Here is a 26,809-nt window from a genome sequence, read left to right as displayed (position 1 = left end):
TTAGAAGCTTAGCTTCAGAGAGTGGATGGCTGTCGTCTCTAGTACCATGTGGGCCTTAAGGCCAGCTTTCTTTTTCATCTTTACATTAGGTATTCATCCTTTCATTCCTGATGCTTGAAGAGAATATCTGTTATAATTTTTCTTTCTTTAGACAGTTTCTTTTTTCTCTCTCTCTTTTTTTTTTCTTTTTTTCTTTTTTTTAATTGGGGTTCTCATGCTGTAGCCTGGCTGACCTGGATCTCCCTTTGTAGACCAGGTAGGCCTTGAACTCACAGAAACCTACTGTCTGTGTCTGGCAAGTGCTGGGCTTAAAGGCTTGTGCCAATGCCCTTATGGAGATCAATTGGGTCAATTTCAAGAGTGGATATTTAGCTGGGCTTGGTGATATACACCTTTAATCCCAGCCCTTGAAGAAGAGACAGGTGGATCTTTGAATTTTAGGCCAACCAGAGAGCTACATAGTGAAACCCTGTCTCAAACAAACACAACTCGAGATGTCAAAATTTAAAAAAAAAAAAAAAAGTGTATTTAAAAGCTGTTAACAGAGCATAGGCTTTGTAGAAGCTGAGTTCATTCCAAAATATTTCTTCCTCAGATTGCCAGTATTCACACGATTTCTGCATAAATATAGAACAGATATGATCCCGTAGGAAGACCCAACCGCAGAGCAGTGACAGCCTGGTCACTGAAGGATGAACGGGGAGGAAGAGTTCTTTGATGCCGTCACAGGTGAGCAACTACAAGAGACATGACCCAGAGACCACATCCTGTCTGGGACTCTGTAGGGTTTGGCCTGACTCAGCACAGCAAAGCCAGGGCTGTAACCCCAGCTGTTAAAAGACAGCTGACATTAGCTTTTTAGAAAGACAGTGGTGTCTTCTCTTATGAGGAGAACCTTGACTGAAGGGCAGTGGGGTCTGGGCCCTTTGTAAGAACCTCCATGAAAGCAGTCAGTTTTACTTGTATGTATGAATGTGAATCACACACATGAGCAAAAGAGACATATAAGTGACATAAAGTAACTGTAGAGATAGCCAGAGAGACATAGACTTCCTTACATATACACTAAGGTGGGCCAACTGAGCCTGTCAGCAGGAATAACAAGTGTTCTTAAATAGTAAGCCATCTCTCTAGCTCATTAATACTTATATAAAAATGAGTTTTATAATTAGTTTTCATTGTTTAAAGTACATTATGAAATAACTTGTCTAGAGCTAGAGAGGTGGGCTAGTGGGTAAGACTGCTTGCTGTTCATGAAGAACTAAATTCAAGTCTCTGGTTCTCACATGGGAACTAAGCACACAGAGGCAGGCAGATCTTTGAGTTCAAGACCAGTCTGGTCTACATAGCAAGATCTAGGCCTACCAGAGATATATACATAAATGGGGGCTGGAGAGATGGCTCAGAGGTTAAGAGCACTGGCTGCTCTTCCAGAGGTCCTGAGTTCAATTCCCAGCAATCACATGCTGGCTCACAACTATCTACATGCCAGAACACTGCGCATATAATAAATAAATAAAAGATAAATAAACAAAATATTTTAATAAAAATACATAAATGAACAAAGAAGGGAGGAGGAGCTAAGCATGGTTTGGCTATATATGCCTGTAACCCCAGTCCTGACGAGGGAGCCTCACAGAAACAGGAAGATTGCTAGAGCTGGCCAGTCTGCCAGTCTACCTGAAAATGAGTTCCACACTCAATGAGAGACCCTGTCCCCAAAGACAAAATGGAGAGCGATAGGGGAAGCCACGTGCCACCCTTATTTGTCCTAGATTATTCATACAAGTGACCACATGCATACATAACACACGTGCGCTGACGCATTGCTTCCCTGCCCTCATAGTAGCTATCTTAAAGCTCAGTCTTTATGTTTGAAGTGGCCGTTGTACGTGGTGGTGTGCACCATTGAGCCTCTGGGCAGTGGTTAGTAGGTGAACAGGGCAGAGGAGAACTGGGTCCCCTCAGAGGTCTGGAGACTCCGGTTATGGCTGTCTGTCCTTCAGCATTTCAGTTATTTACTGTGCTGCCCCGTAAGGTCCATATTCAGAGTGCCATTTTGTTTTCTGTGAAGGACTACTCATTGCCCATGGAAAGGGACTTTAAGGCTTATCTGTTCCCTTTCTTGTCCTTGGCTTTAAGTACATAAACAGAGCAGCTTTGAAGTATTTCAGTGGCTCCCCAGTTACAGCTCCACCAGAATATTACCTCCCTATCCCCCTGCTTGCTAGAACCTCCATTTTCCTGGAGCATCTGGGTATGGAATAGTCAGTCATTCATTGCTCTGTCCATTGCTGGCCAATGACGCTGGTGGACTTACTGAAATCCCACAGGGAGACACCAAGTTCCTTGCCATTTCCAAAGCTCAGTGGAACCAAACTCAGTGGTTCTGTTTGTGTGCCTACAAGAGGGGCCATGCCTGCCCTAGGAAGACTACCTCAGATGTCTCCATGCCCACAAGTCCCCTACAAGTTCCCTTTTACTTAGGGATTCAGTGTAGCACGTACTACTGCAACACCTGAGCTTTTGGATAAACTTATCTTGATAGTCCCCCAAGATGGCGTCAGTGTTATGATGGTGCTCAGATGGTCTCCACCATCCCAGCACGCTGCAGTGGACTGTGGAGGCACTACACCCACACAGCAATGTTGTGTGTGTCCTGACACTGAGGTCACTGGCTGAGCTGGGAACCACTTGAAAATGATCAGACAGGGTGGTGGTACATTATCCCAGCACTCGGGAAGCAGAGACTGGTGAATCACTGTGAGTTTGAGGCCAGACTGGTCTACATAGGAGTTCCAGGCCAGCCAGGTGATAATGACACATGCCTTTTAATCCCAGCACACAGGAGGTAAAGGCAGGTAGATCTCCGAGTTTGGGCCAACCTTGTCTACAAAGCAAGTTCTAGGACAGTGAAGGCTACACAAAGAAACCCTGTCTCCAAAAGCCAAACAAATGAAAAAAGAGTGCCTGGCTAGACGTGGATCCATAGTGAGGCCTGTCTCAAAAACAAAACAGACCTTTAGGCTTCTGTTTGTGTAGAGGCTTGAAGTAGATGTCTGTATCTTCCAAGTCTAGCAAAGATGACCAGTTTGCTTATTTCTTGCAGGCTTTGATTCTGATAACTCTGCAGGGGAATTTTCAGAGGCAAATAAAACCAGTGGGATGATTGATTTGGACACCAGCAAAAGTACTAGGAGTGGGAAAAGTGGTGAGAGACCACCCCAGGAGAATGGGATTCAACAGCACAGGTATGCGTCTTCACACGTTGTTCCAGAGTTTTCCAAAGCATATCTGTGGTTACCCCATATGTACTAAACGCATCCCCTTAGGTCTCATGAATTAAGCAGGTGCATCCCCAGTTCCAAGGCCACTTTTCCAGGCACTCTAGCCACCAAAGTCCCCTGAGACTTGCCTGTCTGCTGGGGGCATGGATACTGTGGATCAGTGTTTGACCCATTCCGTGAAGTGATCGTTCTGTCCCAGAACGGCTTAGAGCCTGTGCATAACATGATCCATAGACCTCACCCACAGACACCAGGTTAATCTTGTCCCTTCTGTGTCTTACTGAGATAGGCTTGGCTGGGCTAGTGGAAATAGCAAGGTTCTCTTGTCTCTTCTGTATCTCACTGAGAAATGTTGGCCACTGACCTTGTAGGGACTGAAAGGGTTTGATTAATTGCTACAGCAAACACACATTCCGTTTTGCCACCACCATGTTCATTTGGGTATCTGGACTATGATAACAGTGGTCATGATGGAAAGTCCTCAGTCTGTGTTAGGAAAAGCAGGAGCACAGAGGGATAATCTGTGGGACATAGGATTATCATAGTATGCACACTTATACTAAAAGGTGTTTTGGGCCTCAGTGGACCCTGCAACCTCACTGCTGACTTTATACATGGGCCCATTTCCCTTCAGGGCAGGTTCCCTCAGTGCCTAGACTGCTCACCCTTCTCTTGTCCTTCACTCGTGCGTTTAGTGGGTGCAGGGACACATCACATAGGCTGTGAGGGCCTGTCTCAGGCAGCTTATGCTCACTCTGTACCTCACCCTCTCTCTCCTAAGTGTGATCAAACACAGCACTGAGCTCGAGACCACTATCTCATTCTCTGTCACCTGATCTGATGCTTCTCCACACTCTCATTTCCACTATGCATCTTCATGCAAGGGTTGTGTATTAGTTACTTTTCTGTTGCTGTTATCAACACCATAACCAAATCAGGTTGCAGCTCATCATCAGGGAAGCCAAGGCAGGAACTGAAGCAGAGACCGTGGAGGGAGGCTGACCGTGGACGGAGGCTGCTCACTGTGTTGCTCCCATGGCTTGCTCAGTTTGCTTCCTTATGCAATCTAGGACCACGTGCTGAGGACTGGCACTCCCATGTCAATCATTATTCAAGAGAATCCCTATATGGACTTTCCTATAGGCAGTCTGGTAGAGGCATTTTCTGCGAGGAGGTTCCTTTTCCCAGATAATCCTAGCTTCTGTCAGGCTGACAAAAATAAACCAGCACAGGTTGTATCCTTGGGCCTAACCCTGATCCTGTACAGAGCTGTATTTTCCACTTCTTGTGGCCCTCACAGTTTGCTATGTGCACAGCATTCTAGCTATTTTTGGCAGCCCTGGTGCATATTTCTTTGGAAACTGTAAGGATTTCTTTCCTTTCCTGTTTTGTCTCAGAGTGTTTTTTCTTCCTCTTGTCTTGACTCAAGTTACTCACATGAGCCCTTTCTGACAGGCAGACCCCAACTGTCACCATCCCTGAATCACAGTGCCCAGTCAGTGTTCTCCTGCTCAACTTCAGTGAAATGTCACTGAGAGTTCCACAATAAAAACCAAAGTGACCTCTAAGGGCTCAGAGTAGTCATGCATGTCTGAAGGCTTGCTCTGTACTTCTCTACACTCCTGTGATGAGCCACATTCCTTCCTCCCTCATGGAGACAGTGCTCAGTATAGTCCACAGTTTCTGGAAGGAGCTATAGTCTGTCCCCAGTAGCTAGAGCAGGAGTTGAGACTAAGGTTGCTGCTGGGCTCTTGTTGGATAGGAGGGCAGCTTAAGAAGACACGCACCTTGGGAAGGCGGGTCTATGTCAGAAGGGCGGTAACTAATTTTGGAGGTTTTCTTGACTCATCTCACTCTTTAGTCTCAGCTCTGCCCGCCATCCTGGGGTTGGGCAGAAGACCCTAAGGGGGCAGTGGGGGTGTGAGCAGAGGGATTCTGTTCTCTTTGTCAGCCTGTCTCCTGCTCACAGAAGGAAAATGAGGCCTGGCCATTGCAGGCTCAGGTCAAGACTCCAAGGTTGCCATAACCAATAACCATTACCAGGACTTAAAAGCAGTGGCGCAGACTCCCTGCAGTTTCAGCTTTGGCAGCTTCTCTCCTGGTTGTACTATTGTGCAGAGGCTGATATTCTTAAGCACTCACTGTGAATACACACGCACACACACACACACACACCACATACTCTATTGGTTAATAAATGCCTGTTGCTCTCAAATTGCTCACAGGACAGCCCTTCCTGCCCCCATGTTCACCAGAAGCGATTTCAGCGTGTGGAGTATCCTGAAAAAGTGCATTGGTTTGGTGAGTGCAGATAACTAACTCATTTGAAGTGTAGAACTTAGATATTCCCATTAGATTTGCTCTGTTGGTAGGTAAGAGAATGTATTATATGTATGTATGTATGTATAAATGTGTATATATATATAAATCATGAAATTAAGATAACAAGGCAGGAAAGGAAAAAAAAATATGTAAGGGGAACAGCACAACGGCAATTTTACAGTTAAGCAGATGGAGGAGACATCCTGTAAGGCCTTTCTTCTAGTGCTCTAAGATGTGCTCTTTGCTTATGACCTGAACACCTTCTGCATGAGACAAGATGGGGCCCTAGCTACACACTGGGCTTCAGAAAGCTTCTGTCAAGTCCCCAGGCTTTGTGTCAGGAAGTATCTAGTAGCTATAACTTTCCATATAACCTCTGACTATTAGAAGCTAGTGTGCCCATATGGTCTCTGCACATTCCATGCATAAACCAGAACTTGCCAACAAGACAAAAAGATTGCAGAGGTACCCATTGCTGAATTTCATATGTGTCTACGTGCATTGTTTGTTTGTTTGACACAGGGTTTCTCTGTAGCTTTGGAGCCTGTCCTGGAACTCCATCTGTAGACCAAGCTTGTCTCTGTGCTCTGAGCTCTGGGATCAAAGGCATGTGACTCCACTGCCTAACCTACCTACATTCTTTAAATGCCATTTTTTTTTGTTGTTGTTGTTGTTGGTGGTGGTGGTGGTGGTGGTACTTATTTCTATATTTTCTTCTCAGAGAATACTTGGCTTTCTTCCTCCTTTTATTTTAAATAACTTTAGACTGATTAAAGGTAGATAGATTGTTATGGGGGTTGGCATTGGAAGCTGGAAGAAGGAATAATTAGAGATTCTCTTCTGGAACACAGGAACACAGACGTTAGGAGCTCTTGTCTGTGCTACCTTAATTGCTTGATCCCTACTGCAAAGTTTTCCTGTTTTTTTTTTTTTTTTTTTGTTTGTTTTGTTTTGTTTTAATGATTTTGCATGGGTCTGGGAGAATCATGTAGGCTCATTAGTTTTTTTTGTTTTTTGATTTGTTTTTGTTTTGTTTTTTTGAGACAGGGTTTCCCCTGTAACTATGGAGGCTGTCCTAGAACTAACTAGCTCTTGTAGACCAGGCTGGTCTGGAACTCAGAGATCCACCTGCCTCTGCCTCCCAAGTGCTGGGATTAAATGGGATTAAAGGTGTGCACCACCACTACTCATCGGTTTTATATTTTTGATGTTTACAGATTCCTTTTATAATTTTCTTTCAAAATATTGGTCCAAAGTCAAATTCATTAAATATGTGTTAGTCAGTTTTCTGTTGCCTGTACGACAATACCATAGATTGGGTGAACTGTAAAGGAAAGATTGGCTTGCCAGACATGATGGTGCATGCCTCTAATCCCAGCACTTGGGAGGCAGGTGAATCTCTGTGAGTTAGAGGCCAGCCTGGTCTACAAAGCGACAGGACAGCCAGGGCTGGCTCCATCCAATGACTGTACCTAATCCTAATGGCTTCCCAGAGGACTGACATTCAACACCATAGATGGATTAATTTAATTCTTGACAGTTAATTGCTGAAGCCTTAGATTACCAAGACCACATCCAGAGCATGGCAGTGTGTTCTAGGAAGCTCAGCTTCCGATCCTTGTTCCAACCCGCAGATTGCTGCCTCCCGTCCTCATGGTATCTCACCCCATTCTCACACCCTGACGTATGTGTAAATCAGTCTTCTGCCCATGTCTTCAGAGGGCAATAGGCTTTTCTTTATCCCTATTCTCTCAGCACCAATCTCTAAGTGATCTTGTAACTACTTCTTGCCCCTTTCTTAGTTGTCTTTCAGTTTAGTGGGATGGTACCGTTTGGACATTAGACCATTTTTGGCTTTTGGCTGACCAAAGCACATTATAGGGGCTAGCCCTGCATTTATTTTTTGCTGAGGTTCAGAGATGGGTTCCCCAACATGGGATTGCTGGATCAGAGGAGAAATGTGTTAGCATTTTGCTAGCTGTAGCTGAGTCCTCTTTGAATGCTAGGTACCCAGTAGCAGGGGTGGAGCCTGGGTATGGAACACAAGGCTGAGGGTTTTAAGCAGGGAAGCAGTGTGCATGTAGTAAGTGCTTGTGAGCCCAGTTGGTTGGCCCTGCCTTCTGTTTCTTCCTTGCCATTGCTGACCTCTTGCACTGTGGGCTGTGGGCTCAACTTCCCTTGCTTTATAGGTATGTAATGCACAGAAGGTATGTGAAGTCTTGTCTTTTCTTGCCTTTCTATTTTTCTGGCTGCTGTCTTAGAGTTTCTTCCCTCGGCTCTCTCTTCTACTTGTTCTTGATATGCTTGATGTAGTCATAAGTTTCTTGTCCTTCCTGCTAATCTTACACAATTTGCTGTGTGGTTTTGGTCACCATCATATATATGCCAGAAGGCACCTGACTTGTAACCCTGTCCAGCAACCCCATATTCCCAAATATCTGATTGTCTCTCAGTTTGGCATGTGTCCTCTGTGAGGAGCCTGGCTGACTCTGGTTCAGGGTCTGTGAGTTCAGGCTGCCCGTGGGATCTCCCTAGATCAGTATTGTAAACAAGGCCCTAGCATTTCCCAGAATGCTGTCTCCCAGGACCTGGCTAGGAAGGCTGTCTTGCTGGTAGTTTGCTGAGCATGCTGCCTCCCCCACAGCACTCTTAGTAATCTTTATGCCTTGGCACTAGTGACGTCTGGGGCCAGTGAGAGCAGAGGGGTCACTCTGGCTCTCACTACAGAAAGTATGAAATCAACCTAAGATCCAAAGCTTGTCCTTGTTCCGGGAGCCTCTGAACCTGCTTTGTTATAAAGAGCCCATTTCCTTCTGGAAGCTCTTCTATTAATGCTTGCTCATAGAGGGTTTCTAAGATCTTGTCTGTGTGGAAATGGGAGGCTCTGGAAAGTGACCCTCAGAGCACTTGGAGTGGAGTGGGTTGCTTGCATCTGAGGCTTGCTTAGAAGGCTCAGAAACCCAACCTGTTGTCTTCTGTGTCCTTCTAGGAGCTGTCCAAGATCACGATGCCAATTGCCTTCAATGAGCCACTGAGCTTCCTGCAGCGGATCACTGAGTACATGGAGCATGTGTACCTCATTCACAAAGCCTCGAGCCAAACCCAGACCCTGGAGAGGATGCAGGTGGGCACTGCATGTGACTGTGAAGACAGCCGCGATGCCGTAACTGACTGACTGGCCCCATAGTTGTAGGGACCCAGGTATCTGGCCAGAGCGCCCAGCTGTCAGCCTCACAGAGTTGGCTTCCTTCTGGCATCTCAGTGCCACTGCCGCATGTCCATTTGCTTATGCGGTGGGTACTTACCTGTGCCTGCGTGTGTGCACATGTGTGTTCAAATATGTGGGAGTATGTGGACAGGAGTGCCAGTGTGTAAGATACACACATAACATTGCTTCAGCATCTGCAGGATGTGCAGCCTGTGGTGGAGAAAACATGTTCTCTTTTTTTGTGGCTTTGAGGAAGTAGTGTGTAATAGTAGTGTTTCCTCAGACGTTCCATCATCTGAAGAAGAAAAAAAATATTGTGAACAATAAATAAATATGAACAGCCATTGTGAGTGGAAACGCAGAAGTCAGCAGAGGAGGTGATCCTGACTGAGTGCTGTGATTGATACCCTGTGGGGAGCTTACGCATTTGTTGTCTTGACTGAAGCTGTTGTAATCCATCTTTGAATTGTTTGCAGTCTGTAGCTGCCTTTGCGGTCTCTGCTGTGGCTTCCCAGTGGGAGAGAACTGGCAAACCCTTCAACCCACTCCTGGGGGAGACATATGAGTTGATCAGGTAAGGAGGGTTCATAATGAATGTCTTCAGAAGGGCTGTTGGATGGCAGAAGAGCTCAGTTCTGTCTATAGCATTGATTCCTCAGGTCAGGATAGATGGTTGGAGTTAGGAGCTACTGAAGTATTTGGAATGCTGTGGGTAAGAAGGTGTTCATACATGTGGAATGTGATGTTAATGATGGAATAGAACTCTGGTACCATAAGAAGGGTTGGCATAGATTCTTAGAGCAGGGGTCTCCAGGATGGAGGCCATGGGTGTAGACCTATTGATATATTAGTACCACATGGCCAAGACATGGGAAGTCACTAGTTTTCAACAAAAAGATAGAACCAGAACTAATAGGTAGGACTGTGCCGTTTGCTGCAGCACTTTGATGAGAGAGAAATAAACCAAAGAGAGGAGAAACCACTGAGCTCACTGTTTAGTTCATGCCTATGTTGCAGGACAGGCCCCTGTCCTGCAGGCCCCTGTTGGCTGAAGTTCCTTTGTGTAGTTTCTTCTGGGTAGTATCATGCCTCTTGGAGCCCTTAGAATGTGAGGCTCCCTGGGCAGCAGGGATGGGGCAGATGGTTGTCAGTGCTCCTACACGTGAGCAGTATGTACCCCTCCATCCTCATCCTTGGATGCAGTAGATCTCTGAGCCTGGACCCTGAATCTTAGTTCTTAGGATGGTGGTGATCCTCTAGAGGGCTGGACAGGGGGATTGTTGCTAACTCTTTGTCAACTCTAGGTCTCCTGCAATTATGCAGAAAACTGTCTTGGAGAAGCTGCTGTGGTGACAACACTCCAACCACATGTCACATACCCCTGTTGCGTTTTGATCTCATCTTGCCTGAGCCTCCAAGGTCTAGTTACTAATGTGTACAGTTCCTAATAGGCCCATTTGTGCTTTTCAGGGTCATTCTTAGTCTGCTACTCTGGTACCTATCATTCAGTGTTGAATCTGTGGCCAGTATAGTGTTGTGCTTATGCCTGGGGATTGCAGAGACCAACAGGGTAGTTTAGTAATTAGATCTTCTCTGATGGAAGGATGGGGTATTCTCATTGGCTGGCATAATGGTTATTTGCCACAGGCCATGGGGCTGCAGGCAGGAGGGCCAGCACCTGCCACCTGCTCTGTTGTCTTTTCTATAGAGAAGAGTTCAGACACTGCCCTGGAATCGGGGTCAGCTGGTAATCTGAGGAATTCACTAAGGGAGTGTGTTGGTGTTTTGGCCATGATAATGTTCTACATAGAATATGGCAGTGCTGAAGTAGAAAACAGATGTATCTGCCAAAGACAGATGGCATCAACATCTTTATAGATTTTTCTTGTGTGTGAGATGCTAATTGATGAGTTGCATTGTATCATGATCACTTTTCCTTAGCTGGGCATGGTGGCACATGCCTTAATTCTATCACTTGGAAGGCAAAGGCAGACAAATCTCTGAGTTTGAGGTCAATCTAGTTTACAGAGCGAGTTCCTTGACAGGCATGACTCAAAAACAAACAAAAAGCCATGATCATTTTCCTTGATGTTCTAGTTTAATTTAATTCCTTTTCTGTTTTGGGGTTTTGGTTTTTCAAGTCAGGGCTTCTCTGTGTAGTCCCGGCCATCCTGGAACTTGCTCTGTAGACCAGGCTGGCCTTGAACTTGGAGGGTCCACCTGCCTCTGCCTCCCAAGTGCTGGGATTAAAGGTGTGCATCACCACCGCTTGGCATGTTACAGTTTTCTAAATGGTAGTTTCTTGTTGATTCTAAGACCGTTTTTCTGGTCGCAGTGTTTTCTGTGTCATAGTTTAATTTTTTCTTTGTCATAAGAGTAATGACATATTGAGCAGTCAGTGAACTCAGAGGACGGTTTCTCTGTAATTCGAGGTGGTTCTTGGGCTTTCTGGTTGCTGATTATTCTTTCAACCAGCCTGGTCCCATAGCAGTGTCAGCCCCAAATGAACACAGAGATAGATGCTATATTAACTATGAAACTGTCAGCTGATGACTAGGGTTTCTTATTGGCTAGCTCTGTCTTCATTCAACCCATTTCTATCATCCATGTATTGCCAAGAGGCTGTGGCTTACCCAGTAATGCTTGGCATGGTGTTAACTCCTTCGGTAGCATTGTGACTGTGGCAGGCTTCTCCCTACCTTTCCCAGAATTCTCCTCATCTCCTAGTCCTGCCTATCTTGCTGCCCTATTGGCCACTAGCAACACAGTGTTTTATTCATCAACCAATAAGAGAATGAGACTCTTAATCTCAGGATTGTGGGTTCATGCTCCATGTTGGGTGCCATTTTGTAAGTATGAGTTTTCTGGCCAGTCAGGTACTGCCACCCTTGGGCCCCAAATAAGCATGCAGACACTATATTAATTGTGAATTGTCATTTTTGTCCATGCAGGCTCTTTGGGGACCTGCCAAGATAGTACACTGTAGTTTGGGAAAGTAAAAACACATTAGCTCCAGCCCCTGGTCTTCCTCACACTCTGTTAGTCCATTCATCACATACCAAGATTTGAGGTTCAAATCTTGTGTAGCTGTCAGGAAATTATCAAAGTAGTCTTTAAAAAGAAAAGATAGGAGCCCAGCAATGGTGGCACATGCCTTTAATCCTAGCTCGCAGAAGGTGGAGATAGGCAGAACTCTGAGCTTGAAGCCAGCCTTGTCTATAGAGCAGTTTTGGGGCAGCCAGGACTGTTACATGAGGGAGGGAGGGAAAGTGGGAGGGAGGAGGAAAGGAAGGAGGAATAGAAGAAGATTGGTTTTGGGTGACTTGAAAAAGAAGAAAGCTTTTTTGAGGCATGGTGGCTCATACCTCTAAATTGTAGCACTCAGAGAGTTAAGCAGGAGGATTACAAGTTCCAGGCCAGCTTGGGCTACATAGCATGAACCTGTCTCAACAAAATAAAAGAAAAAGCAGCAGCAGTAGCTTCAGCCACCATATGGATAAGAGCAGGAGTAGCTTGAACTGCTGAATGGGGTGTAAGACAGGATTTAATTCAGAGGCTGAACTGAAGTTTCACAGGCTGCCAGGAAACCTCCCTCACAGTGGGTTTGGCATGTGTTCCTCTCCAGTCCTGCTTGTTGGTGTCTCTACACTGAGCTTCCCTGACACTAAGTGGCCCTGCCCCACAGTACTGCGCAGACCTGGCTGTGTACAGCATCGTTCATCCCTTCAAATCCCTCTTGAACAGCTAAAAATATACTTGCTTTTCTTAGACAAGTATTCATTTTGTAGATTACATACCTTGGCAGGCAACCTTTTAAAATCTAATTTTTCAACTTTCCTTCCTCTGTAATGATTGGGAATTCTGATTCCAGCTAAGTTAGTAATTATGTGGTTTAGCTTTTATAATTCCTAATGACTACAACTGTAGGTGTATTCATAGTTCCGGAACAATTAAAAACTGACATTTTTATTGAATAAGGGAGTCTGCTAAAAATCCTATTTCCTGGCCAGGAATATTTTGGGATCTTAAGACATTCCACCATAGAAGTTCTGGGAGCCCATGCCAAGCCTGGACAGAACGCCCTTCATAGGCTTTTGGTTCAGTTGGGCTGACTGACCCTGGGAGACTGCATCTGAGTCCTGCCTGCCCCATGGTTGTAAGGCTCAGCTGTCAGTGGAACAGCAGCAGCCAGGTGGAGGCTCCCTCCCAGCAGAGCTTGTGCAGTGGTGGGCAGGTGTGCTGCAGGGTAATCACAGCTGGATGCTTCTGGGCCCAGGTAGTTGGGAGGGCAGAGCATGCCAACTGGCCAATTAAGCTGGTGGGTAAGCTGGTGACCCTTTGTAATTGCTGTCACTAATGTGGCTTTTTTTCTTCCCCTTCCATTCTTATTTTTGGACCTAGGGAAGACTTAGGGTTCAGATTTATATCTGAACAGGTCAGTCACCACCCTCCCATTAGTGCATTTTATTCAGAAGGTCTCAACCAAGACTTCATGTTCCATGGTTCCATCTACCCAAAGCTGAAGTTTTGGGGCAAGAGTGTCGAGGCAGAGCCCCGGGGGACCATCACGCTGGAGCTTCTCAAGTGAGTGACAAGAGCAAGTGCCCTGCTCTGACTGGGAGGAAGTTGTCCCCTCCATGTCTCGAAAGGCTTCTTTCTGGGGAGATCCCTACCTTTTGTGGGCTGACAGACTTTTCTGCTCGCAGCATTTCTTGTGCTAGGCTTTCTGGTGAGGAGTGTTCCTCTGTCCACCGATGTGGATGAGTCTCACAGCCTCTCACACACTGATCAGCGCTACACACTTTAGCCATCAACTATTGCTGTATGATAACCCCAAGCCCAACAGCCCATCACTGCTTAGCTTAGCTTCTTACCTCTAAGCTGCACATAGACAGGCGGGCCCTGGATCAGCAAGAACTTCACTCTCGGCCTTAGACTCCCTCTCCAGTGCTGTTCTGCCTTAGGCAGAGGAACCCTGTAGAGAGCAGCTAAGACAGGAGACTGCAGTAGCCGCCCCTCAGCCACACACACATACCTCTGCTTGCTGATGGTCGCATAGGCATCTGTGTTTGTCTGACATATGAAATTGAGGACCTGGAGGTGAGGATCACTGGAGAGGCCTCTTAGAGGCTGTCCTGTCCTACTCACATCAGAGATACTCAGCCGGTGGCAGGTCTGCATATGCTATAGTTTGAAATCCATGGCAGCCCCTACAGCTGCAGTTCAGTTGCTACCGTGATCCTCTATTATGAGCCTGCTGTGGGGGAGCATCGATGTAATATTTGCTCTGCACTGGCCATTTGCCTGACAGTTTTTAAGAATCTAAGGCTGGGTAGTTGAGCACCCCTTCAATTCTAGCACTCAGGAGGCCAAGGTAGGTGAATCTCTCAGAATTTAAGGTCAAGCCTGGTCCACATAGTGAGCTCTAAGATAATCAAGGTTGCAAAGTGAGACCCTATCTCAAAAATTCATTTTGAGAGAGTCCAGATATGTGTCCTCAACCACCCTGTGTCAAGATGCTTTTGCTCCTAGCTGTGGCTCCTTGATGCAGCCTCCCTCCAATAGGCACAAGTCTGGGCACCACTGTGTTTCATGTTGTGGGGTCATTTCAAAGGAGGAGGCGTTGGGTGTCCATGGCAGCAGCCCTCTCCTACCCTCCTCGCAGCCAGGCCAAGGCTGGGGCTGTGGGTCTCACCAGCTTCCCTCTTGGCAGCTTCACAGGAGCGCTGTCTCTCTTTTGTTTTCCTCTCCCTTTATTGCTTATTAACTTGTCTTGACATTTAAGTAGAAAGCTTTGTTGATGCTACAAAGGAACGGAGAAATAGATTCAGATGCATGATAACTAAATAGCCTGCTCTGGAAAGACTTCAAAGCACTGCTTTGCTCCCAAGAAGCTATGGTCTGCATTTGCCTGGCCATGGCCTTCTGGGTCACCCAAGTTCTGACTTCACTGCCCTGACCTGTTTTTTGGTGCTTTCACAGACACAATGAAGCCTACACGTGGACCAACCCCACCTGCTGTGTGCACAATGTCATCCTTGGGCAGCTATGGATTGAACAGTACGGGATAGTAGAGATCCTAAATCACAGGTGACAGGCCCATCTGTGTATTTGGCATGGTGATTCTGAGCCAAAGGTGACAGGCCGAGCTGCATATGGCAAGACACGCCATGATGAACTGGCTTGTCCTAAAGGGAACTGTCTGTGTCTGCATTCCTTCTCTCTGGACTTCTAGCCCTACATTCCCATCCCTCAGCTTCCCTCCTGCAGTGGGGCCCCTACACATGGTGTCTGCTAGATTTAGTTGTGTTTGGTATTGAAATAATCAGGAATGCCCCATGTTTACTGGGTGTTTTTTTCATTGCCATTGTTAATTTATTTGAAAATGAGAAGTGCTCCTAAGTATTGTCAGTGCTCAGTGAAAATGTCGTGTAACTATGCCCCGACATTACTCAAGGGCCTAGGCTTACAGCAGGAAGCTTATGACTCATTGGCTTTGCTTGTTAACACCTTTGTGAGAGATAATTTATAAATCACAAAAGTCACCTAATTTCTAAATGTGCACTGAAGTGATAATTTAGTAAATTACCCTAGTTGTGAAAACAGTCACCCCAAGTCAGTTACAGAACCTTCCTGTCAACCAGCAAAGGCCCCTTATTAATTTAACTATCACTCACAGCCTCCTTTCCTAAGTGGCCACGTCCTTTGTAGCTTGGTTCTCTAGACATTTCACATAAACTAATGACTGTTTGTTCCCACAGAACTGGAGATAAGTGTATACTTCACTTCAAGCCATGTGGATTGTTTGGAAAGGAACTTCACAGAGTAGAAGGGTACATTCAGGACAAAAAGTAGGTCTCCCCATTGGTGCCCAGTGGGGTGGGTCTGTAGTGGCCAGTGCTGTACCTATGTGTGGTTATGCAATGGTGTCTGTTAATGATGGAAGCAATGCTAGGTCTTTTTTCTCTTCTATTTTTAAAGGATACATTTTTGAGTGTAGTCTCTGGTGATAGGAAAGTGAAGCTTGTCCCCTCTGGAGAGAGAAGATAAGTTAGCCTAAAAAAATAGGCATTTTTGCCAGGTGGTGGTGGCTCACGACTTTAATCCCAGCACTCAGGAGGCAGTGACAGGTAGATTTCTAAGTTCAAGGCCACCCTGGTCTACAGAGTGAGTTCCAGGGCAGCAGAGAAACCCTGCCTTGGAAAAAAGGAAAAAAATGAAACAGCTTTACTCAGGGATAATGTGACTTTTGTCCCCATTTGTTTAGTTTCATTTTTTGAGATGGTCTTGCTGTACAGCTCAGGCTGGTATCAACCTCCCAAATGCTGGGTTAGGCCTGCATCGCTTTGCCAGGCTCTAGTGCTACAGTTTTACAAACAGAACTGAGAGTTTTAACACTTGACCGTGTGGGCACCCACTTTACATATCAGCAAAGCACACGGGCATCCACGGTTCATGTGCCCACACTATTCCACTCTGTAAACCAGATGTTTCCTTCTCCCTTTGGTGAAATTATGTTCTGGGTCTAAATTGTGTCTCTCACCAAGCGTTCTTTAGTAATAGAATGCCAAGAGTCAGTTCTTTTGTTCTCTATGCGTATCCCTAGGGAACCAGAGACTCTTCTGTTCCAACCTCTGTGTTAATGTGCTGTAAAGGACATAGGCCCTGTTGTGATCATAATGGTGACCAAGGGCACCAAGGCATCTTTTGAGATTGGCCTGCCCATGGTTTTGAAACAGGCTGATGTTTCAAGCCAATGGGAGAGTCTTGATTTGACCTGTTGGTTTTGTATCCTGGATCTAAGCATGCTTCCTCTTTTCTTTTTTCTTGTTGTTGTTGTTGCTATTTGTTTGGTATATGCATGTGTATGTTTGTGCATATGTGTTTTATACATGAACATGTATGTGGAAGCCACAGATACTAATGCTTGGTATCTTCCTCTATTATTCTGTCTTAGTTTTTATTTTTAAGACTGGGTCTCACTGAACTTGGAGATCACTGATTTGGCTTGACTGTCTGGCTAGCTGGGTCTGTATCTGCCGTCCCAGTACAGGGCTAATATCCAGCTTTATGTGGATTCTAGGGATCTGAATTTGAGCCCTTGTGCTTATGCAGCAAGTTCTCACTGAACGTTCTCTTCAGTCCCAAGCACACTTTTCCCCCTTGGAGTTAGAGTTGCTACTATACTGACTGACTTGCGGAGCTGGGCTCAGTGCTGCAAGCACCTGTGTGTGCAGGTGTGTTCTCCTGATAGCCCCCTCCTGCCAGGGCAGCACTCCCCAGGGAGCATGTGGCCACCACATACCTCCTCCAACAGGAAAAAGGAAGAGAAAGTCTACACTGACGTGAGGCGGTGTGTGTGACTGTGCTGTGGAACCTTCCAGGGCTGTGATTAGATAGAGATGACAACCAAAGAGAGAGCAAATGCCATCAAGTGACCCTGGAAGGCGTTATGGGTGGAATTGATAGAAAAAGATTTGAAGGACTCACAGTCTGTCAAAGCCCAGCGGTAGAGCCTTACCCCACCCCAGCAAAGGACCAGCACACATAGCTTTACATTTAGGAAAATAATGTTTGTGCTGTTTTCCCCTTGTTTTCCAAGGTGCTGGGGCCCGTTGAGGCTTTTGTGCCTTCATTTTCAGGGTAGGGATACTTTGTCTCCAACATCATGAAGGAGGTCCTGAGACAGGGAGTTTCTACCTTGTAGCCACACCTGGAGGTGTCTCAGAATGTGGGGACTAATGAAGTGGGCACCAGGTCAGCATTAAATTGCTGCCCTGGAGATGACTGTTAACTGTTAACTCCTTGGCTGCAGCAGGAAGAAGCTGTTTATAATTTATGGCAAGTGGACAGAATGCTTGTGGGGCATCGACCCTGTCTCATACGAGTCCTTTAAGAAACATGAAAGGAGAGGTGACCACCCCAGGAAAGCCAAGATGGTGAGTGCCTGCAGCCGACCCTGTCGGGTGTGTGGAGGCAGGGAGGCCCTCCAGGAGCACTGCTTTGGGCCTCCCTCAGCCAGGACGTGTGTGTAGTGGATGGAATATGTCTGTCCAGGCAGAACTGCCTTCCATCTGGGTTCTGGTATGGGGGCAGAGGTGGGTCTGACTTCATTTTGATTATGTTGTTCTTCTAAAGCTGGAAGCTCCAGGGGACGCAAGCCGCCTTTTACACAGTCTTCTTAAGAAGTCAAGTGCATTTCATTTCTGTTTTCCAGCTCTGAGTTCTCAGTAATATGCTCAGCAGTCAGGAAGTATTGGCAAAGACTTTTCCTCTAAGAATTTTAGCATGCCGGTGACTATGCAAAATTAAAATTAAAAGTGATAATTCAAGCTAGGTTTGGTAGCACACGCCTTTAATCCCAGCACTTAGGAGACAGAGGCAGGCAGATATCTGTGAGTTTGATGCCAGCCTGATCTACAAAATGAGTTCCAGGACAGCAAGGATACACAGAGAAACCCTTTCTCAAAAAAAAAGGAAAATTTCCCCAGACATGATAGTACACTCAGAAGGCAAAAACAGGAGAATCTCTGTGAGTTCCAGGACAGCCTAATCTACATGGCAGCTCTTGGATGTTCAAGAAAGGACTACATTGTGAGATCCTGTCTTTAAAAAAATAAGAAAGAAAAGAAAAGAAAAGAAAAATTCCATTTAGATTGTTGAATCTGCTGAATGCCATTCTCACAAACTTTACTGCTCCCCTGGATCGTCTAGCAATGAGTGCCCACCTGTAGCTGTCTGGGTCCAGGTAGCTTTGCTGCTGGCAGGTAGAAGGGCCCCAAGCTTCCATCCTATGTCCCTGGTGTTCTCCTTCAGCGGCTGTGTCTGTTAAAATGGAATGGGCTCATGAGCTTGCCCAGGAGAAGTAACTGCGTTTAGTTGGACAACAGATGGCATCAGGAGGCCCTCTGTCTCAGATGATGGTGTGTGTCCAGAAGAAAGGCAGGCACGTGGCCAAGCATGTCTCTGGGAGGACAGTGTGTGTACCTGTTTCTGTTTCAACATGTTTCTCTTCTCTGTGAGAGAGTAGAAATCCAGCCTGGCACAGCTCTGCAGAAAGCAAAGCCATGTGGAGGTAGGATGTGAGGCCTGATGGGAGAGAGTTTAAGTTTCCTCTCCCGAGTTAGAAAAGGCTTTGGCTTTGCACGGGGACTTGGGAGCAAGTCTTCAAGTGCTCTGTGGACAAGGCTCCTGGCCAGTGGCCATACTGAGATATTCTGTGTTTCAGGATGATGGCCCTGAGAAAGCTAACAGTGATGTGCCTGGCGATGTGACAGACGATGTTCCTGTGGCTCAGGAGACTGTGCAAGTCATCCCTGGCAGTAAGCTGCTCTGGAGGATCAACAGCCGGCCCCCCAACTCAGCTCAGGTCTGTGTCCTGTATCTTAGCACCTCTCTCTGAGACCAGGCCTGTCTACTGCAGATTAGTCCTGTTTGTACCTTCCCAGATGGGCCCACAACTTTTCTGTCTTGTTCTTGGATGTAGCGAACCAGCCGTCTCCAAGCACACAGGGAGACTCCATCACATCCCACAATCCTGAGGGCCCTGACTCCCTGGAGCTGCATGTCCAGCCTGAGAGTGACTTGTGCCGTTTGTAGTGCCCATGTGGGACTTGGGAATAGTGTGTGGAGATCCACCTAGCCCTGGTACTTTTGATGCAGAACTCGTGGCTGAGTCTGTATCCCTGCAGCATTGGGGCTTCCCATTCTCCATCCTGTCAGAGCTCTTCCTGAGCACTCGTGCTTGGCTGGAGAGAAGGCCTGGCCATCAAGCATGATCATTGCTCTTTCAGGGGACCTGAGTTCAGATCTCAGCACCCATGCCAAGCAGTTCACAGCTACCTGTAACAATAGCTCCAGGGGGTCTAACACCTCTGGTCTCTTGAGTGGACTTGCACACACCCATACACAGATATATACACTCTTATGTTTTTGGCTGAGCCATCTCTCCAGCCCCAGATATATACGCTCACACATACATGTAATTAGAAAATAAAAATAGCCAGATGTGGCACTGTTCACCTTTTAATCCCAGCACTGGGGAGGCAGAGGCAGGAGGATCCTCTGTAGTTTGAGGCCAGCCTGGTCTACAAAATGAGTTCCAGGTCAGCCAGAGCTACATGGTGCAACCCTATCTCAGGAACCAAAATAAAACCTGGTGGTGGTGGTGCACACCTTTAGTCCCAGCACACAGGAAACAGACAGGTGGATCTCAGAGTTCAAGGCCAACCTGGTCTACAGATTGAGTTCCAGAGCAGCCAGTACTATACAGAGAAACCCTGTATTAACCCCCATCCCCCCTGCCTGCCTCCCAAAAAACCCAAACAAACAAAAATAATACAAATTTTTTTTATTTTTTAAAAAGGAGGGGCTCCAGGGTTTGTGATGTAGCTTAGTGATGGGGTTACCTAAGTGCACAAACAAAGCCCTAAATTATAGTAAGCTTTTTCCTTGGACCACTAGCCCGTAATGATTTGGAGACATACTATTAATTATGAAAGCTTGGCCTTTAGCTTAGGCTTCTTCCCAACTAGCTCTTATAACAAATTAAGCTGTTAATGTGTGTTCTGTCACGAGGCTTTTACCTCTCTCCCGTTCTGTATGTCCAACTTGTTCCGATCTGGCTGGCATCTCTTGCATGCCTAGATTCTTCCCAGGTTCTTCTCCCTGGCAGTCCTGTCTCACCTCTCCCTCCTGGCTATTGGCCATTTGGCTCTTCATTAAACCAATCAGAAGGCACCTTGGCAGACACATCTTTACAGTGCACAAAGATTATCTCAAAACAGCCCCCCAAATTCTGTCTCCAGTGATAATGTCAGAAAATGTGGGGCCAGTGACATGGTACAGTGGGTGAGAGTGTTTGTACTGTTCCTGATGACTGCAGTTTCATCCTTGGTACACATGGTAGGTGGAAGGGATCAATTCTCCCAGGTTATCCTCTGATCTACACACGTGCACAGAATAAATACACATAACAAGAACAAAGTGGCCCGTTTACTTGTGAATGTGTTGCCTTACTGTATCAGCTTACTTTTATTGCTGTGATAAATTACTGGCCAGAACTAATGTGGGAAAGAAATGCTTACACTTCCAGATAATGGTTTGTTACTGAGGGCTTTGAAGTCTAGGTAGGAGCTCAAGCAGGACAGGCAGAAACTGAAGCAAAGATCGTGGAAGAGTGCTGCTCACTGGCTTGTTCCCTGGGTTTATGGTCAGCTACTTACAACCTCCAGGACCATATACCCACGTGTGGGTCACACATCGATAATTAATCTAATTAATCAAGAAAATGCCCCCCACTCTTTCCTATGATCATCCTAAGGAGGCATCTTCTCAACGAGGTTCTCTTTCCCAGACGACTCGAGCTTGTGTCAACGTTGCCAAAATAAACAACAGCAAACAACCCCTGCTTAGCATACTCAGTATGCTCTGTTACCATCAGAAAGCATGGACTAGCTGAGCAGTGTTCTCCTAGATTATTTTTTAGGAAAATAATGCCTGTGTGTTCAAGAAAAAATTTTGAGGTGAACTTGTTCCTTTTTTTGTTCAATGTGCTGGTTTAGTCCCTCTCACCTGCCAGGGGCTGGCTTGGTGGATCTGGGGTAATGGAAACAGGGCTCTGGAAAGGCAAGAGTGCACCCTTACAGGAGCTGCTTCCCCTAAGGGCACTGGGCAAGCTGGTAACAGAACAGGGAGGCTGTGGTGATGGAGCAGGGTTTTAAAGAGAGTCAGGCATGAGCTGTGGCCACCTGAGGACAGATTCCCCATAACATTTTCCTCATAGACCCCAGGTGCTATGGAGGTCAAGCTTCAGGGATCCTGGCAAATCTGCTATTGTTTTGAGTGGTGTGAGTACCCTGGAAGTCATTGAAGCAGGGTATCCGGAGAAAATTTAACATTCCCTAAAACCCGCGAGCCACGTGCTTGTAGACGATGGTAAGAAAGAGGAGAGAGAGCCAGTTAAGAAGAACAGAGGAGTCAGGACCTAGAAAGGCTGTAAAGCAGTTTGAGGGATGTCATGTGCACAGCAAATGGCAGCCCTGACTTTTGTGCTGAGCTTGAGATTCCTCTCAGGCATCCAACACAATCTGACTGAAGACTGAATAGACGGACACCCCAGAAGCCAGGATAAATGCCTTTGCTGTTTGAGTAGGACACTGCTGCCCTTCTGTTGAGCAGGTGACTGCTCACTCTGGGTTTAGGGTACCTACAGATCAGGCCAGGCAGGTGTATCGTCCCCATGCGGCCGCTCAAACCGTGCTTCTGTTTCTCCTGCAGATGTATAACTTCACCAGCTTCACTGTGAGCCTCAATGAATTGCAGTCAGGCATGGAGAAGACACTGCCACCCACAGACTGCCGCCTCCGCCCTGACATCCGTGGCATGGAGAATGGCAACATGGGTAATGCTGGGTCCTCTCCAGAGGGCTTGTGTGGCTGAGGAGTTAAGGTTTTCTCTGTGAGAAGGATGCCCAGACCCTTCCTCCAGACTGTCAAACGCTGGTGTCCTCCAAGGACAAGTGCTTTACAAAGCAATGATCAATTTTGACTTCCAGCTTGCCACAGACCAGTCCTTTGTAAAATGTTAAAATTTAGTTTTATTTTCCCAGACAGGGTTCCTCTATGTAGCTCTGTAGACCAGACTGGTCTTGAACTCACAGAGATCCGCCTCCCAATTGCTGGGATTAAAGGCATGCGCCACCACCGCCCAGCTGTAAAATGTTAAAATTAAATTGAAAATGAGTTAGCCAAGTGTGTGACACAGGCCTGTTATATTCCAGTACCTGGGAGGTTGAGACAAGAGGATTATTATAAGCTCCACGCCAGACTAAGCTACGTAGTAAAACCTTGTCTTAAAATAGCAACAATAGAAAAGAAAATGAGTGGGGGGAAAATGAACAATATACAAATCCCGAGGCTTCATTATTTATTTAATTCAGTGGGTTAAAGTTGCATTTCAGAAGCTGGGTGTAGCTCAGGTAGAGTGCCTTTAAGGGCTGACTTCATGCAGAGTGGAGTCCCTGTGAGCAGAGCCGCTGCCCGGGTGCATCTCACTCTGCCCAACACCAGGCAGTCACACTGCAGATAGCACTGTGTGTAGGTTCTCCCTGTGAGAGCTTGTTGCTTGCTTACAAGGCAAGATGATCCTAGACTACATTGCAATAACAGATGAATACAGAAGAAATCCACCTCGTGAGAGGCATGCCTGGGGACGGGGAGAAAGGCCAGAATGCCTGGAGGGCCACTCCCCATCCTGATCCATACTGGGCAGGTGGTACTCCTCCCTCAAAAGTCACCCTTTGCCCTTCATCAGAAGCCATACCCTGCCGGGAGAAGGTTCAGTAGATTTGTCTTCTAATAGTAAATAGACTTGGGGCTCTGTGAGCTCACTGTTGCAGATACTTGCTTCCCAGCACATCAGTCTACACTTGCAGGAATGCTCTCCATGGTCTGGTGTGAATCCTCCCACCCTGCTTGTCCCGGGGAGTGCTCCTCACACTTCCAGGCAGGAGCAACTCAGTCTTAACACCGTTCACTCCACACACTAGAGCCAAAGTTCACTTCCCAGTTTCTGATCAAAATGGGAGTGGTCTTTAGGGGTCACCAGGAGGTCTGATGTCTCTGACATACCAGGAGTTTAAGTGTTTGCTTGTTTGCTTGGATCTAGATCTGGCCAGCCAGGAGAAGGAGAGACTGGAGGAAAAGCAGAGAGAGGCCCGCAAGGAGCGTGCCAAAGAGGAGGCAGAGTGGCGGACCAGGTGAGCTTGAACAGTGAGGCCTTCACACCAGAGCAGGGAGTGAGGGAGCCACACCCACATCATGTTACTCCCTCTTTGTTGCCCAGCCCTGTGGCCAAGTTGCAGCAGTGTTGGGCCCCACCCCTGCTCCCAGTGCTCATGACTGAGCCATGCGCCACAGGCCAGCTTCCCTGGTTAGGAGGCCCCTCCCTCAGGCCCTTCGGCCTTGCTTCACAGCACACCTGATCCACAGTGGTTTTCTCAAAATGGTCAGTTTAAAGGCAGAATAAATATACCCGAGCCAGCTGTTCACATAAACAAGTGGTGAGAGTTTTGATGTTGCCCCACACTTACACCTGTGGTAAGGTCATGCAGTCTACACACAGATCGCCTTCCCTACCCCCGTGTGGTTCCGGGCTGAAGTCTGGGTCCTGCTGTGAGTGAAGGTGCAGCCCTAAGTTGGGCCCACTGCCACTACGGGGGCATGCAGAGGTGCTGTGACTGGGCCACACCAGCTGCTAGGAGCTGTAGCCCTATTTTTGACTCAGATTTGTACAATGGTTGTATTTTTTCTTCAGTAGTCAAAGTACTATAATAATTAAGCATAAGCAAGACACGGACCTCTGTAAGTGCACAGGGACGTTCTTAGTCTTTTGTAAAAATCTTTGGATGGTTAAACAGTTCAGTTCTTGACTGGCTTGTTATTTTTTTATGGTTGCTTTTTATTTTTAAGAAGAGTTTCACTATTGTCCAGAGTAGCTATCTGGGCCTGTGTAGCTGAGACTGCGGGTGTGTGTCACTGCCTACTGGCTCCATCCCTTGTGGTGTTTATATCTGGGCCACACTAACAGCCGTGCCTAATGGCAGGGGTGGGGTTTTGAAACCAGTTTTCTTCTTTCTTTCCCTCCATCCCTTCTCACCTTTGATGAAGATGGAACCCAGAGCTTTATGTGTGTGGAGACACTCTATCACTGTACTACTGCGCCAGCCTCTGTGAGCCAGTTATTGATGCACGGACTCCTGATTTAATTCTATGCCTTTAATGTCCATGGTTTTGGTAATTGCCTTTGTTCTAGAGAAAAACTGTTGAAAGTAATCTTCCTCCATTGGCCTTTTAAAGTACTAAAGAAAACCATAAACCAGGGATAGTAACATGCATCTCAAATTCTAACATTCTGGAAGCTGAGACAGGAGGATCTTGAGTTTGATGCCAGCCTGAGCTATATAATAAGACACTGTCTCAAGAAATAAGATAATTTGAGCGGGCAATGGTGGTGCTCTCCTTTGATCCCAGCACTCGGGAGGCAGAGACAGGTGGAGCTCTGTGAATTCGAGGCCAGTCTGGTCTACAGAGTGAGTTCCAGGACAGCCAGGGCTACACAGAGAAATCCTGTCTCAAAAAAATAAAAGCAAGCAAACAAAAATAAATCCATTGTGAAAATGACATGTTTTTCCATAGAAGATAATTGCTTCTACCTTTTTTCCTTTTGGTACTAGGATTCGGGGCTTTGCACGGAGCAGGCAAATTGCTTGACCACTGGGCTGTAAAACCAGCCCATCACTTCCTGGTGTGCTCCTGATAACAGTAGTTGCTTCTGTTTGGTGCTGTGCATCTGCAGGGGTGCAGACTGAACCTGGTGAGGTTCACCTGCATGGGACCCTCTCCATGCACACATGAGACCAGCCTCTGAAAGTATCCCTGTGGAGTGCTGGATATTGGACTAGACAGTGATGTGGTAGATACCGTGGATTAATAAGAATCGGAGAAAAACAGGCTGAATAGATGCTTATTCAGGGAGAAATAACAACAGAGACAGATGAACACCAGCAGGTTGCTGGTCCCAAGGATGCCTCCAGATGCTCTCTGTTGTAGTCCAGCAAGCAAGAGAGCGCTCCAGGACCCCTCCTCAGACCTAATTCCTCCAGGTCACGGCTGACCCTGTCCCCACCCCCAATGGACATGGTCAGTGCCACAGGTTTGGACAGTAAATATCGCACTACAGGTAGATATCTGTGGGAGAGCACAGCCACATGGAGGTTGGTCAGTTACTGTAGCGGCAGAGTTGTCCACACAGCTGAGAAGACTGACCTAGAGCGCTGCCATCTGCTGACCGCCTTCCTTATGTCCTGCAGGTGGTTCTATCCAGGCGCCAACCCCTACACGGGAACTCCCGACTGGTTGTATGCAGGGGATTACTTTGAGCGTAATTTCTCAGACTGCCCAGACATCTACTAAGTCAGGCCTGGAAGCCCAGGAAGAGGCCTGTGAGGCTGGGCTCTGTGAGTGGCGCTCTGACCTTCACGGGGCCAGACACCAGCTTCCCCGGCCACGATTTGTGGAAATGGCCTCGGACCTGATGGAGGACTTCAGTTAGCCTCTGCCCAGCACTTCACTATGTCACAGCCCCTTCACGGAGCTCCACTTGGGTCTTCACATTCCCTGAGGCCTCAGGAGAACTCTCCAGTCCTTCACACAAGTGACAGTAGTGCACCAGGCCAGCTGAGCTGGCAGCACTCTGTCATAAGACACGCGACAGAGGAAGAGCCGGCAAGGCCTGCGTGCTGCTCTCAAGCCTGCCGTGTGGGTTTCTGGAAGAGTTTCAAACCCAGACCCGAAGGTGGAGGGGAGCTTGGGTTTTGAAAGCAGCAGTGGCCAGGGGTCACTTCACTGTGGGTGGGTGGGTGGCACCCACAGAACCAAGTGGCCGGTTGTCAGACTCTGCTTTCTACCAATCTGAATAAGGCAAAGATTACTTTAGAAAATATTTAAATCGAAACTACTTGAATGTTCTGCTGAAGAGTAGCAAACACATTAATCACCACTGTGTAGTGTCCAGAAAGTGTCCCTGTAACAGGCACAGTGGCAGGGACACTGTGACTTGGATGAGAAACCCCCAGGGCTGCTCCGGCCTCCCAGGAGGCCCTGCCTCTGGTACAGCCACTCCCCACAGCCTCGCTGTCCCTGTGGACCCCTGTCTCCGAGGGGTCACTTCTTCACTCACCTCGCCTGTGTGTTCCCTACCCCTGTCCTGCAGTCTTGTATTTGGTTTCCCAGCATGCGTGTTCTAGTCCAGGCAAGTCCCATCCGGTTGTGTGCAGTGGGAGGTCAGAAGCAGGATGTGCTTATCTGGTGTCATTAAAATTGTTTAAACACAAGCAGGTGTGTCCATCTCTGCATCCCTGTGAAGCGATGGACGTTATGTAGAGATGGCGACGCCAAGGACCACAGTGGAGCTCTTTGCATCAAAGACAACC

The 26,809-nt window shown here is 47.0% G+C and overlaps 1 protein-coding gene across 1 annotated transcript; it reads left to right on the top strand.

Annotated features, from left to right (window-relative positions):
• The first annotated feature begins 639 nt into the window (after positions 1–639).
• On the top strand, positions 640–26,710 carry Osbpl2 (oxysterol binding protein like 2). Its single transcript, XM_051184925.1, has 13 exons — positions 640–729; positions 3,110–3,251; positions 5,513–5,588; positions 8,599–8,733; positions 9,294–9,391; positions 13,219–13,401; positions 14,800–14,907; positions 15,579–15,668; positions 17,633–17,756; positions 19,046–19,186; positions 22,096–22,219; positions 23,485–23,575; positions 25,688–26,710. Exons 1-13 carry the CDS (start codon positions 693–695, stop codon positions 25,788–25,790), a joined length of 1,452 nt encoding a protein of 483 aa, XP_051040882.1. The 5' UTR covers positions 640–692; the 3' UTR covers positions 25,791–26,710.
• The last annotated feature ends 99 nt before the right edge of the window (positions 26,711–26,809 follow it).

The sequence above is a fragment of the Phodopus roborovskii genome, unplaced genomic scaffold, assembly GCF_943737965.1.
Source record: "Phodopus roborovskii unplaced genomic scaffold, PHOROB, whole genome shotgun sequence".
Lineage (NCBI taxonomy): Eukaryota > Metazoa > Chordata > Mammalia > Rodentia > Cricetidae > Phodopus > Phodopus roborovskii.
The sequence above is the reverse complement of the archived record's forward strand: the minus strand, read 5'-3'. Positions and strand labels throughout refer to the sequence as shown.